Consider the following 15517-nt stretch of genomic DNA (forward strand, 5'->3'; position numbering starts at 1 on the left):
TACATTTAAATATACCTTAAAACCTACCATTGCTTTTAGCCTGTACAGTAATAAAGGCCATGAGAAATTCTTAAAGGACAGACGTAATAGAGTTTTAGCGATGTAAATAAAAATAGACACTTGTAAATAAATAATAATAATGTGCAGCAACAGTTGTCAGAAGCCGTCAATCAACAAGAATGTAAAATGTATGTAATTTAATTTGAAGAGCTTGTGTTGAAATATATTTCAGCTGTACACTCTCTAAACTGCCCCTAGTTCTCTCTTATAGCAGAATATAACATATTAGTTTTTCTAGAGCATCTTTTTCAACTTTCTCTTCTTCCAGATTTTGGAAAATACATAGAAGGTTTACTCCATTTCTGCTAAACGTGGGCAAAGGATTGAAATGATATAGGATAGGTTTAATTTTGTATTTAAAATCTCTGTGTGATGATCTAATGTTGTTGTAAAGGGCCTGAGGCCTGAAATGTGTCCCTTTTTGTGTTTGTTACAGTTTTCTGCTTTATTTTAGTTAAATAGCTGACCACAGTCTCATATCATAACCCCCTTTTTCTTTCATCTTTCTCGTTTTTTTTTTTATACAGTGTTTCTTAAATTATTTATAGAATTAATGCGAATATTCTGGATTTAAATAAAGAACATTGCTGAATTGAATGGATGTATCTGTAGCTGACCATGGAGGATTAAAGGAGAACACTTGATGTGTGGGTAGTGAACTGTTCCCTTCTAGAAATACAGATTTTTTTAAATTTTTTTTTATAGTGCCCAAATAAACATGTTCAGATTGTTCCAGTAATTTACAGTGATTCACATTACGTTTAAAACGATGTTACATTTGCAGATTAGACACGAACCACTCTGCGCGGCTTTGTTCACGTTTCAGTTTTTAAAAACGGGTGGAATTATATTTTAAAAGAATCCACAAGTGACTTTCAGTCTAATCTCTGTGCTGAATCCCTGTCATAATTTGGATTACCAAAGACTACTTTATCTGCACTTAGGCAAGAAGAGCAAACCTTGGATACGTTTATAAGAGAGGCCAGTGACTAAGTGACCACACAGGCCTGGGCTGACACTGCTTTTATGCTGTATACAGGGCCGTGTATTGACACTTTTATTTTGTAGTTTCCCTAGAAAGCCACTCCACTATGATACAATTAGGTTTACTCCAAATGTTTATTTTTGTAGATTTTTGTGACGCCTGTTGCCCTTTAATCTCTAGTGTGTAGAACAAGTGTTTGTGCTGCTGGAGAAACCTGTCCATCTCTATCTGAGCCAAAACCACAATGTAACCCCACAATAACGGTGTAGTCTCAGTCTACAAGATCACTAAAGTCTTCTTTTTGTTTCTTCTAGTTTTTTTTTCAGCGCAGAATACAGTGCCAGCATCTAACTTATTATTGTATCAGTTGTAATGTTTAAGGTTTGTTTTTAGATTGTTTTCATTGGTATATATTAATGTCACTTGATTTTATTCTGCAATAATTTTGTTTCTGTTTTGAGCATGACTTTCTTGGCATGAGAGAGTGTAATGCCTAATGTATGTTTACAGCTTTCTGCAAAAATCCCAAGCCTGATCAAGCAGCAGGATTTCAATAAGACGACCCCTGAGTTTGTCACGAGTGATTGTTTTTTATTATTATTATGATTTTATTTTGCATGTGATCCGTTTAGAATACAAGGACAAGCATTCAGTCCTTTTGTGCATGTAACAGATTTGGCTCCTTCATCACTCAGAGCAGGTGACAACCTGTAAATAACCACTGGTAGTAAAATAAAGGCAGTTATTTTTCAACACGCTGTGTATCCTCTTGGTTCTATAACTTTGATATTTTTTTAAACATTTGTTGATAATCATGAGTGCAATTTTAAAGAGAGATTCAGTCTTTTGTCTCGGATCCCATCTTATTTGGAATCAATTATTAAAGCAACACTGACCCCTAATGGTCATATCTTTTTTATTCACCTTTCAACATATCATTTTGAAGCATTGGAGAGTCACGTGTATTTGCACATGACCTAGAATATGGAGACGATGTTGAAGTGCATCCATTGCTGACACAGTTGTTCATTCGCGCGCGCGCGCACACACACACACCTGGAAGAATTGTCGTACTAAATCTCTGCCAAAGAGGCCAGGACGTGTAGAAGCCCCTGCATGTTGATCACGCCCTAATAACCAGTACCTGACTTTGCTAACACCTTCATGGCTAAATGCCATCAGATTGTTAAAGCACACAGACACACCCCAAAACCCCCCAGAAGCGCAGGGACTAACGCAAACAGAACACCCTAAGCCCCTATGATTTCCATTCATTCAGACTTTTGAGTAGGGTTCTACAAAGCTTTGTAAATATAGGAATGTATACATTTAATTAGACATTTTTTCATTATTTTAACAGGATCAACACTTAAATTAGATGTGTGTAGCTTTAATAAACAGTTCTATTAGCACTGATGATAACATGACTCCCAGAATAAAAAACACCTAGTAAAGTAAAATAAACCACCGATTTATGCAGAATTTCCTGATACGGTCAAATGTGTCTCTGTGGAAACAAACAGTGAAAATGACTGCTGTGATAGTTTTGTTATACCACTAGATGTCGATAGAGGACTGATATTACAAAGAATGATCTCTCTCTCTCTCCTCTCCACTCTCTCTCGATTCAATTCAAATCCATCCATCCATTATCTGTAACTGCTTATCCAATTTAGGGTCGTGGGGGGTCCAAGGCAGGCAGGCGTGCAAGGCAGGAATACATCCTTCACAGGGCAACACAGACACACACACATTCACTCACATCTACGGACACTTTCGAGTCGCCAATCCACCTGCAACGTGTGTTTCTGTGGGAGGAAACCGGAGCACCCGGAGGAAACCCACGCGGGGAGAACACACCGAGAACACACAGACAGTCACCCGGAGCGGGAATCGAACCCACAACCTCCAGGCCCCTGGAGCTGTGTGACACTACCGTGCCGCCCTCAATTCAAATCAGTGAGCTTTACTGGCATGACCATAGTTAAATGCTTTATACAACAATATTGATTATTTAAAAGAAAGTAATAATTGATAATAGTAAATAAATAATTCAAATAACAACAACAACAATAATAATAATGAGTTTGTTGATAAGACAGCAATCTAAAAGAACAGCAGGAATCAAGGAACATGTTAAACATCAAATTAAATAATACATGTATAACATGTATAAAAATATAACAATTGAACATAAATGAACATGTAAACTCTCTCTCTCTCTCTCTCTCTCTCTCTCTCTCTCCCTGTCTCAGACAACACACATGCAATGTATTTTATCCATGTAAAAATGACAGACACATTTGGGTAAGCTTCACACTACAGGGTGGAACATTGCTGTGAGAAATTAAAGGCACTCAGCTTGAAAAACACCAGCTCTGGATCACAAACACCACTCCGGTCTGTTCCATGGGAATTGAATACTCATAAGTGTCCATAGGTGTGTGTGTGTGTGTGTGTTGCACCCCCTCCAGGGTGTTTTCCCACCTTGCGTCCAGTGATTCTGTGTAGACTCCAGACCCACTGTGACCCTGAATTGAATACACGGTTACAGATAATAAATGATTGAATTTTAACAAAGCAGCTGTTCTTCACATAGTGTGAACATTTCATAATAAAAGTGCCAGTGGAAATGCTCTGAAATTACTTGGAATAAAGTCTTTGTACATGGACCTCCACCAATATTTAGGAAGGTTTTTTTTTTCTTTATCATATAAAGTTACTATTTTGGAGATACGTGATTTTTATTGAGCAGTGATGATATATCACTAAGGAAATGTGAAAGCTGCTAAAATTATACTTTAAATATGCATTCCAGTGAAAATCAAGTGTTTAGCCTTTTTAATATATCCTTGTGGTGTTATTTAAAATGCTAGAAGGCGAATCACGTGTTGAATTAGCAGCTAATGCCATGGCTGAACACCTCCACTATTAAACTGTAGTGTTCCAAACATGGCCTCAAACGGGCAATTTCAGACAGCCAGGGTTTTTCACGTCATAAACCTAATGAACCAATCCCATCAACACCCGGGTCGTTGCTTTGTAGCTGACGGCGAGGGTGGGTGGAGACAGAGGTGGATACTAACTGCATATTTAGGTATGTGCAGTACTGCTGTAGTTGGGAGTGTGATAGTTGTGGAAGTTTGTGTTGAACGGCGCATGCGTGTGAAGTTGGACGAGAGACACGCTGCTGAGCCGGTGGATACAGCATGGAGAGAAAAGGTGGGTTTATTAAAATAAGAACAGTTAAACTAAACCCCAGAGCGAACAGTGGGAAACGTCCGTTTTGAGATTACAGATTTTTCGGAGTGAAATCGTTGTTATCTTTTACACAAAGAGTTCAACTGTCTCTGCGCTGAACAATGAGTCCGTGCTGTTTCTGAACTGAACACCACGCAGAAATGTGCAGCTAACAGGCTAATGGAGCTTTATAATACACACAAACAAGACACAGTTTACCACTTTTAAGCCTAAACAAATAAGAAAAACTGCCCTATTTTATATCAGAAAAAGCCCATTATTACGAGGCTAAAGCCGTCCTGTTATTAGCCAGTTTCTTTTTCGAATTCTCCGTTCCACCTTAAATGTGTGCAGCGGTTATTTTCTGGCGCCTCAGGCGAACTTCAGCTTCATCCGACGACTACCAAGTTTAATGATTGATTTAGCTTTTTTAGCTAGTTCGCTAGCGGCATATTAGTCTTTGTCACATGATTTCTAAAAATTGACTGGGAATAAACCCTTTCAGAAAAAATGACATTAATAAATAAACCCGTCTTACAGTAAAAATATGGACATTTCTTTCTGTCACCAGCTAACGTTCAGCTCTCCACCACAGTGTCCTCCATTACTGTGTTTTAAAGCGGGATATAGACCGTATTGTTCAACTTTTCCTCAAAATTAAGCTGTTAACATGTAAAGAAATTCATTTAGATAAGTTTGATACAAAACCCACCATTTTAGAGCTCTACAGTGAATTTTTTGTGGTAGCGCTTACATGTTTATAGTGGGAATGATAAGATCCTGACGTCTAACAGAAATATTCGCTCTTTTGTTGTTTTTCAAACGGCATGTGAAGCACATCACAGTTTTATAACAGTAAATTATTAGTAATTCTGAAAAAAATGAACGTCTCTTTGAGAACATTTTTGTACCTACACTGTCCCCCAGTTATCCCATTTGCCATGACATTGTCTATAAAAAATGTGAATTTTGGGACCTATATTTTAATGGAAAATTGCAGTCTGTTTGTAATCATTTTAGGTTTTTGTGAGGTAAATTTTAAAGATCCTCCCCCTTTTTTATTTTTACCTTGTGTATATGTTCATGTGGTGTTGTTTATATGTTATACAGAGTGACCAGACGTCCTCTTTTACCCGGACATTAAAAAAATGTCCGGGCGGAATTTCACAAACGTCCGGGATTTTGTTTTTCTAGACCAGGGGTCGGCAACCTTTACCACTCAAAGAGCCATTTGGACCTGTTTCACACAGTAAAGAAAACACTGGGAGCCACAAAACCCTTTTGAAATTTTAAATGAAATAACACTGCGCATAACAGGGTTTTTTTTGTGCTATGTATAAACAAACTATACTGTGTTACATTTATGAAATCAATGAACGACTGCAGAAAAATGAAATAACATTTCTGAATGCAACAAAACATTTTTAACTCCGAAAAAGAAGACGTTGTGTTGACGGTTAAGTAAAATACTCAACGTCTATTCGAGTCCTTGTAGTAATGGGAAAAAAAAACGCCGAAGTTAAATTTTCCACTGGCAGCAAACAACAATGCTGTCCTCTCTCTGCGTGCCGTCATTATTTTACTGGCGCCGTGCAGTCAGCGGTCAAAAAGTTCAAGAAACCTCACACTGGCGGGTGTCGCACATTAGAAGTTGTGACGTGTATTAAGAGCGACAAAAATATTTTAAATATTAAAATATTTTAGATGTTACAAGATCGCCATAATCTTCATAGAATTAGAAATGAACGAACCAAAATAAAATACATTTTAATTAAATACTTATTTCGAGAAGCGTTTTGTTCACAAACTAGTCCCGCCCTCCCCTACTCCGATTGGTTCACTTGAGTGAGAAGGGGGCGTGGTGAAGTAGCCTAAAATCTTCTGATTGGACGGTCTGACTGTAGAGCTACCGTTATTGGTTGATTACCTTTTCGGCAAACATGTAATTGGTCAGTCTGCACGTCAGAATTCGTCCACCCCCCTCCCCCCTAACCCAACTGCCATTGTATATTTTAGTTTTGAAACTGTGGTGTTCTAAAAATGGTCGAATGGGCAAATTCAGAAGCCAGACTTTGACATAAACATAAGAAACCCAAATCCATCAACTGTAGGGGAAGGGCTTTTGAGTACAGGTGAGCAGCAGAGGTGTGGGAGTGATAAAAGGGAACACTTTGTATATTCGTAGATCAGTGAGTAGTGAATAATGGTAAAAGTGTACAGTTGTATTAAAACTACTTTTAAGGCAGTAGTTTTATTTGTAGGAGATGAGTTATAAATATAATAGTGTTTTTTAAGGCTTTACCTAGTTTTGAGGAGACTGTGAGCCTCAAGAACATTGGGATTCTGGTTCTGGATATTTTCATTGTTTTCTAGAAATGGACTTTTCACCTGGTTTTATTTTTAATAAATCTCATATTTAAATCCTACTTCTGCTTGACTCATCATTTCACTTAAGTCAAATACTTTTTACGTGTGTGTGTGTGTGTGTGTATAGACCACCTTTTTCATGTCTGAATGTGGCTTAATTTATGATTTAATGGTCTCAGACCTCTGTGTTTTTAGAAGAAAAAAAAACTAATTGAAACATTTCTAATGGTCATTTCTTTGTTGTGTTTCTTGTCAGTGCTTGCGCTCCAGGCGAGGAAGAAAAGGACAAAGCCGAAAAAGCCTGGTAAAAAGTAAGTTGTGTGTGGTGTACATGAATCCAAGCTTCCTAAACTGCACTTGCCACTGTTGTTCTGTGTGAATTTGGAATGTGTCTCTGTACTGCGTGGTCCTACGGCATGGCTGGCAAAACCCTGCCAGTTATTGATAGAGCTGTCAGCTCGATTAGCTGCTCTGTGCCTTGCATCCACTGTGCCACCCTTGCACGCACACACACACACTCACACACCCGTCCACACATCGCTCCACTAATCTTCCGTCGCGTAGCAGGATTACTGAGTCAGCTTCCACCACTGGGTGCTCATCACAGTTTTCCTTTTGCCCCATTGCTTTTTATTAAATGAGCTCTGTAGGGATGTGCAAAGCTTGGTGCTGGACTTGATTGTAAAAATCTCTCTTAAAAAGCACATGCTCTCAGCTTTCATTAACTCTCATGGTTTTATTTTGTTTATTAAGGATTTTAACTTGTGACGATTGTTTGAACCTATGACGTTTTCTTAAGTTTAAACTTTCTTGGAAGCAGATTTCTGTCTTAAAATATTTTGCTTATTAAGTATCTTATAAATAACCAGTGTGCAGATGGGAGAAATTCAGAATTCATTGTAGGAAATGGAAAATTCCATGTTGTTAGTTCTGTGGAAAATTCAATAATTCCAGAAAAATTTGTTGCCATCCACTATCCTGGTGTTTATTCATTCATTCATTCATTCATTGTCTGTAACCGCTTATCCAATTCATGGTCGCGGTGTGTCCAGAGCCTACCTGGAATCATTGAGCGCAAGACAGGAGTACACCCTGGAGGGGGCGCCAGTCCTTCACAGGGCAACACAGACACACTCACACAGTCACTCACACACTCACACCTAAGGACACTTTGGAGTCACCAATCCACCTACCAACGTGTGTTTTTGGACTGTGGGAGGAAACCGGAGCACCCGGAGGAAACCCACGCGGACACGGGGAGAACACACCACACTCCTCACAGACAGTCACCCGGAGCGGGAATCGAACCCACAATCTCCAGGTCCCTGGAGCTGTGTGACTGCGACACTACCTGCTGCACCACCGTGCCGCCTTATCCTGGTTTATTTTCCCTCAATTTATCATTTACATTACAATTAAAATTATTAATTTTTGTAGTCCGACACTTCATTGTAGATCTATTTTATAGTTTGTCATTTTTATCAGCCATTTTTTTTCCTCTTTTGGATATAATGAGAGTGTAAAATTTCAGTGCATCCCAAACATCAATTGTTCGTTTTTGTTTTTCTCTTCAGAAACTGATCATGCAGTGGTCAGTGATGCAGTGATAAAATGATGTAAGATGTTTGTGAACATCCTGCAGAATTTTTAAGCGGTGCCGTATTTGGGGTCAAGACAGTTCTTTGAGGCAGAAGGCCCAAAATAGTAGCAAAAATTGGGATGCAGGGCCTTACTGATGATCACCAAAGCCGAGTGCTGCTCACACCTCTGGGAACCTTTTTTTGTGTGTGTGTGTGTGTGTGTATTTGCTTGTTCCTCCTGTCCCCCTTTTAGAGACTGGACGGCTGAGCCTGCAGCCCTGAAGAGGCCTGTTATGTAAGGCTGCTTTATGGCAGACACCAAGGCTAGCGTGCTTCTCTCTTTGCACACCAAGTCTGATGCAAGTTCACTTTCTAAAATTTCATGCTTGCTGAGGACAAGTGCAACACTGTGCAATAGATTGCCTCACAGTGGATGAAAAGTGGAAAAATAAAAATGTACGGGGAAATACATCCTAGATTATTACTCGCATCATCAAAGACTTTTGTAAGATTCTAATTTAGTGTTTATGTGAATTCCTAATTGCATTGTTATGTTAGTTATTTACCTCCCACCTGTGAATATCAGTTTAATTAAAACACAATGGAACATGTGTAGACCACATATCTGGGTGTTTACATGCAAAAAGAAGCCTCAAGTTAATGTGGAATTTGAATAGCCAATGCACCTACCAGCACTGTGGGAGTAAACCCGAGCACCTGGAGGAAACCCATGTAGACACAGGGAGAACACACCTCACAGACAGTGACCCAAGGTGGGGTTTGAACCCACAGCCCACTAACTATTGTGCTATTCCTCCTTAATAAAAGCTAATGGTAAAAGGCTATTTTTCAAGTAATTCTGAGAGAGCTCCTCTGTTTAATTCAAACACGGGTGATAATGATTTAATGGAAACCAGCATATCTTCGTGATCACATTTGAACATAACTACATCTGTGGGACATCGACTACATACTGAGCGAGCATTGTCCCATGCTATGATAGTGGGAGAGCAAAAAGTTTGATCAATGGATCTTTAGTAACTGTTCCCCTCTGCAGGGGCAGGGGAGAATTCTCTCACCCACTTACTGCCTCCCTCAGCTTCTCCAAACCTCCACCTCCTGAGCTGTCCCCTCCTCCTCCTCCTCCCCTCCCTTAGACTTCATCTCCTCATTTTCTGCATCAGTAGTGCCGTAGTGGCCAGTGAGCATACAGGCAGTGCCACCCACATGCAAAAGAGCGAAAGAGAGGAAAAGGAGTGGTAGACACCAGAAGAAGAGATTGAAGTTAAACACCCGTCACAATTCTGGCTTTGGCTTCCCAGTCCTGTCCTTTGCTTTCATCCTCTACGATGTGGCTCCTGGACTGGATCGTCTCGCTCAACACCGCCGTGGTGAAGCTGGCCAGTGGCCTTAGGTGCAAGTGAGTCTCTTATTTTGTTTGTGGAAAAATGTTTGTTTGGTACTTGGACGGAGCTGATGGTGGCAACGCTGCAGCGATGGCACAGTGCTCCTCTTTTATTGATAGACTGATTTATTTTTAATTAGGTGCCCAAGGCTGGCTGCCAGCGTGCAGGCTTATTATGTTCATCCTGACGTCTTGGATGACAGGAATGTGTGCGCTGTGTTTGTGTTAGACAGTCTTTGATTAGATCAGCAACTTGAATTCGCTGACTCCTCCTTAGCGCTACGTCCTGCACAAGTTGTACTTGGGACACTTTCTTGCATAACTTTGAATAACTTTTCCACATTTGTTTTTTCGTTCTCCCACTGCAGTGTTAATATCTTCAGAAAGAAAAACACCATCTTTGCATTATTTGACTGAGTTTGTTTTAGTCTTGGAGATAAAGAGAGAGGAGACTTGTGTTATATAAGCACCTTTCTCCTCAGCTGCAGTGCTGAGCTGTGGATGACTGCAGATATTACAGCACTGGCTCTATCACAACAAATGAGACCAGGGGGAGTTGCTTCAGAACTGCACACTCTGCAGTTGCTGCATTGTTTCATTTAGAAATAAGTTTGGGATAATTTCTGTAGTCTCAGGCTTAATAAAACTTGTCTGGACATTTTGGAGTCGTATTTCCCTCTCACTGTGTTTTCTAAAATATCCTCTTCCACAGCAGCAGTGATTGTGAATATTTATCAGTCCACATGAGTGCAAAAATCACCTGAATATGCAAATGAGTTGGCCAATCCAGGATTATAACTCGAAATTTGATATTACATGATCAGAGAAAAATCTGTGCATGAAGCACAACTGAAATGAGAGGGTGTGGCGCTATGTTGAAACCACATAACAGCTGTATCTAAATGTATTTAGAAAATAAATATTTACATAAATATATCTAACCTTCAGTATGCCTTTTTAAAATGTACAAATGTGATCCTTTCAATTCTGCGGACAACTGCAGCTCAGTTAAGGCCTCATAAGGACCGTGTAATCCCGGTAAATCTTTGTTCCTCTAAGGTAGAAGGCCCTGAGTGTAAATGTGCACGGATAGTGCAACAATTAAACAATTAGAAGTCTGGTCATCAACTGTGATGTTATATTTTGTCACATTTACTCAGTCCTGAAGAATGCTGAACACCGTAAACAGCAATGACCAGGCACAAACTTACACAGTGTTGCCATCTATTTCCATCCATCCACTATCTGTAAGCGCTTATCCAGGTCAGGGTCGCAGTGGGTCCAGAGCCTACCTAGGATCATTGGGCGCAAGGTGGGAATACACCCTGGAGAGGACTCCAGTCCTTCACAGGGCAACACACACACATTCACATATTCATTCACACACTCACACCTACGGACACTTTTTGAGTCGCCAATCCACCTATCAACGTTGTTTTTGGACTGTGGGTGGAAACCGGAGCACCCGGAGGAAACCCACGCAGACACAGGGAGAACACACCACACTCCTCACAGACAGTCACCCGGAGGAAACCCACGCAGACACAGGGAGAACACACCACACTCCTCACAGACAGTCACCCGGTGGAAACCCACGCAGACACAGAGAGAACACACCACACTCCTCACAGACAGTCACCCGGAGGAAACCCACGCAGACACAGGGAGAACACACCACACTCCTCACAGACAGTCACCCGGAGCGGAAATCGAACCCACAACCTCCAGGTCCCTGTAGCTGTGTGACTGCGACACCTACCTGCTGCGCCACCATGCCGCCCTGCCATCTATTTTTAAAAATGGATTTTTCTTTTACATAGACTGTAAATAAACTTAAATTAAAGAAATAATAATAATAAACTTCCCGTCTGCACAATTACAAGAAAAGTGTTTACCAGAAAATAATATTTCTTCAATCCCAACCAATGTTTCTTACAGACTGCTGTGTTGTGGAGCAAAACACATCCTCACGAGACCTGCTGTTGCTCATTCGTTGATGAGAAAATCCAATTGTGGGAGATGTTTTTCAGTTTGCAAGATTTACTCAAATTCAGGAGCCTGAAATTGTTTAATGTACCGTGCCACTACTGTAGGAAAATGAGAAGAAAATTGTTAGCTGAATCAAATGTGATCTTGACCAGTATAAAAAACAGTCTCAGCATGAAAATGTGGCTAATAGTTGGTGCTATTGTCACGCCACTGGAAAGCATCTGATGTTTATGTAAGAAACCTTTAGGGCACTATACCTTGTCTCTGAGAATAGGCTCAAGCCCCAGCTGTGACCCTTTCTGCCCTTGTTTGGCAACATCTGTTTGATCACGTGGCAAAGTTGTGTGTGTGTGTGCCGTTCTAGTGAACGATGCCAATATTCATAGGAAGTTAAGAGGATAATAATTTAAAACAAAAAGCTTAATTAATTCACTCCTACCTTGTTTGGTGTTGAAAAATGTTTTCTGTGTTTTAACAAATGTAAACACCTGTATTTGTTTTTGCACACAATCCAAATGGAACCGTGGTCATACAAAAACAAAGAAGCTTCTTATTTGAAATACGGTAATTGATATATAGAATAGGTATCAGTGGCTAGTGAAAGTTAAAACTAGGGCAATAGTATCACTGTCAAACATTTTAGCTGTGAATCAAAAGCAGTGTGGTTAAGTTTATTTTATTTTTTTAAATGTAAATCTAACCAAAACAAATGACTAAATGCTAAATCTCATATTTGAAAACCTTAATATCTCTCTCTCTCTATGCTATAATTCCCCCAATGTCATATGCGTTGTAAGATTTGCAGACTAAACCTGATTGGCAGAAACCGATGAGTATAACCTGGCCACGCCCTGTGATAACCTCTTTTCGTTTACCCTCTTGTGGTATTTTCAATGGCACAGATTGCATAACGGCGCAGACTATATTTACTACACACAGGGTTGTTCTGCAGGCTGCTGAGACAGCAGTGCGTGCTCATGAGTAGTGTCCCTACCCCACAATAGACTCTCAACTTCCATTCACTGAAGAGCATGTGTACCAATGCGCACCCTCTGTTTGACTGCATAAGATTGCACTTGAATTGCCTCAACACTGTCCCGGCAGCTTATTGCAGTGTGTTCCATTTGTTGTGAAATGAAAATGTTGGTTTAAGTGCAGCCGTGCAATATATGACTTGTCCTTCCACAAACTCGGAGTCTAGTGAATAAATCTAGGCCATTTTTATGCGTCTACAGTATCAGGAGGTTCTGCTGAAGCTGGGCAGACACTGGGCTCGTTATTGTTGTGACTGAGGTTCTCTGGTGGATTTGAAAAGTAATATATACTTTGTCTTAGAAAACCTTACGCTGTTATTATGCTCCTAACAAGCTGATGACTAGTGTTTTTAACATTTATGATGCTCAGAATCAAGTTTTGTCAACATTATTTAAATAATGGATGGTCTGTAATTATCAAAGATTTTTTGTGTTGAGTGACTTTATTATAAAGGTATGTCTCAGGCGAGCAATTTCATGTGTGCAGTTGAAAAAGGGAAATTACTTTATGTTCAATGTCTTTCCGAACCAATATAAATGCAGTGTTAATGCACCACGGCTCACTACACACGAGATGAATGATGAGTAGCCTTTAACTTGGTGGCTTTATAGACAAAAACTTTCAGTATAATAATACTCAGCTGTAATGTGCAGTTTATGCTGGAGACTTTCCTAAGGTGCAGACCTTGCAGGTTGCTGGATCTGTCTGAGCAGCAGGGAGTGGTGCAGGAAAGCAGTGGAAATATTAACAATTCTCTTAATCTTAGCAATTTTCCAGCCTAGAGACGTAGAATCCTTATTTGGACTGAAAGGGCACTGTCTTCTCAAAATGCGACAGTGTAAATGATGACAGGAAAAATGGCATTTTGTAATATTTTGACTTGTCTGTGTTTAATTAAATGTGCAGTTATTTGTCTTTGTAGAATGTACAATGAATTGTTTTTTCCACATTTAATCCATCTGTGGCAGTGAACACATACAGAGCAGTCATCACTGGCTCCCAGAGAGCAGTTGTGAGTTCGGTGCCTTGCTCAAGGGCCCTCAGCCATGGATTGAGGAATTCACTTCTACCAACCCCAATTCTTCTGCCGGTCGTGGGAATCAAACTAACAGCCTTTAAGTCCAAAGCCCTCTTCTCTAACCTTTAAGCCACAGCTAGATAGCGGTTTGACTCTTTGTATAGATGGGCTCTCGCTCTCGCTCTCTCTCTCTCTCTCTCGAGAAGTGCATGACTGCTTTCTTTTAGTAAAAGTAAGTTCAAAAAAGAAAGCACTTCATGCTGTTTGATTACTGCCCTCTTTGATTCTCTGCCAGGTTTCCGCTCACTGATGCTCTCTTCAGAGATGTGCTTTGCTTGATCACATGTGAGGTTTATTCTTAGAGTGTGGCTCCAACAGAAGTGGGTGTAGAGAGCACTAGGGGCCACGGTTCATGCGCTTTTTTTTTTTTTTTTTTTTTTTTATTTATTTATTTTTTTGCAGAACTGTATCCCTCTGAACGCTTAAACAGCAAAAGGATGTCTTTAAAGCCTCAAGATTTACATTGCACTTGTTACGGGTGAAAGACAACAAATTTACATTAACTTTGGATATACCAATATCGGCCTGAAGCAAAAATAATTTGAAAAATAAATACAGAATTTTACTGAATCTATGAACAGGACATTCTTAACATAAATAGGAATTGTTTGTTTCTTTTGTTTGAACCAGAAGTCGTTCAGATGTTTAGCATGTTTTTTTCACAAATAAATAAGATCTAAGAAATTAAGTAATTGCAAATGCATCATTAAACATATAGATAAGTGTTAGAAAAGTATGTCTTGTGTCTTCTCTGATTAACTTCATTTAGAGAAACGGGCGGTGAGATATTCTGCTATTCCCTGTTCGTTTAATTGCTGCTGTCAGATTAAACTCTTAACTCCTGGATTAAAGTTGAGTCCGGTGCTTCGTAAGGAGGAGACCACACACTCTTTGCATAAGCTGAGCATTTGCTCAGTTCTTATGTGTTCTAACTGCTGAATCACTTCATCAGCTTATGCTGTGCTGCGGTTGGTGGTTGGGGGTAGGTGAGGGTTTTTCAGGGGAGCTTTGTGAGGAAGCTGAGTAAAAGGTTGTGTTGTGTTGACTGCTCGTGCCCAGCCGGGGGCCTCAGTTAGCACTGCATCAGCACAGATAAGACTGTGAAGAGGATTTTTGGGAGATGAGGAGGTTGTGTGTGTGTGTGTGTGTGTGTGTGTGTGAGAGAGACAGAGAGACAGATCTGATAAGTGAATACGTCTGATTCATACCCCCCCCCCCCCCCCCCAAAAAAAAAAAAGACCCAGCTGAGAGAGAAAAAGATTTAGAAAGAAAGGCAAGATTTAGAACGACAAACATGAGAACATTTGTAGAAGGAAGTGAAGGGTGAAGGAGAGTAGCAGAGTGAACAGAATGTTATGAGGAGGACTGAGGAGGCGGCATTATTTTTTTTTCTTTTTTACCTGCAATGCAGTGCTGGTCTGTTCCAGCCAATCAGAATGCAGAACCTGGAGAGAAGGGTGGGCTCCTGGTGCTGACGGCAACAGAGGAGGGGGCTGAGGCACAGTGTGAGAAATACAGAAGAGGAGAGAGTGAGTGAGTGTGATTTGAGAGAGAGAGAGAGAGAGAGAGAGAGAGAGAGAGAGAGAGAGAGAGAGAGAGAGAGAGAGAGAGAGAGAGAGAGAGAGAGAGAGAGAGAGAGAGAGAGAGAGAGAGAGAGAGAGAGAGAGAGAGAGAGAGAGAGAGAGAGAGAGAGAGAGAGAGAGAGAGAGAGAGAGAGAGAGAGAGAGAGAGAGAGATCAATTTGGGGTAATGTGTTAGAGTAATCTGATAGAGTGTGT

The 15517-nt window shown here is 40.3% G+C and overlaps 1 protein-coding gene and 1 long non-coding RNA gene across 4 annotated transcripts in view; one reads left to right on the top strand and one right to left on the bottom strand.

Moving 5' to 3' along the window:
* The window catches only part of LOC136696412 (uncharacterized), a 6565-nt gene extending 1466 nt beyond the window's left edge, over positions 1 to 5099 (bottom strand). The window contains exons 1-2 of the long non-coding RNA XR_010802615.1: positions 5040 to 5099; positions 3533 to 3576 (exon numbers count right to left, since the gene is read on the bottom strand). This is a non-coding gene — a long non-coding RNA (uncharacterized lncRNA). The remainder of the gene's footprint in view (positions 1 to 3532; positions 3577 to 5039) is intronic.
* Positions 4166 to 15517, top strand: part of srpk1b (SRSF protein kinase 1b) — a 34089-nt gene continuing 22737 nt past the window's right edge. The window contains exons 1-2 of one of the 3 annotated variants that reach the window (XM_066670802.1): positions 4166 to 4267; positions 6909 to 6963. In XM_066670802.1, the coding sequence (XP_066526899.1) occupies positions 4255 to 4267; positions 6909 to 6963 (68 nt within the window). In that variant the 5' untranslated portion in view covers positions 4166 to 4254. Of the gene's footprint in view, positions 4268 to 6908; positions 6964 to 9435; positions 9653 to 15517 lie in introns of those variants that run through there. The other 2 variants (XM_066670803.1, XM_066670801.1) reach the window with 2 other exon arrangements.

Source organism: Hoplias malabaricus, chromosome 5 (assembly GCF_029633855.1).
Source record: "Hoplias malabaricus isolate fHopMal1 chromosome 5, fHopMal1.hap1, whole genome shotgun sequence".
Taxonomy (NCBI): domain Eukaryota; kingdom Metazoa; phylum Chordata; class Actinopteri; order Characiformes; family Erythrinidae; genus Hoplias; species Hoplias malabaricus.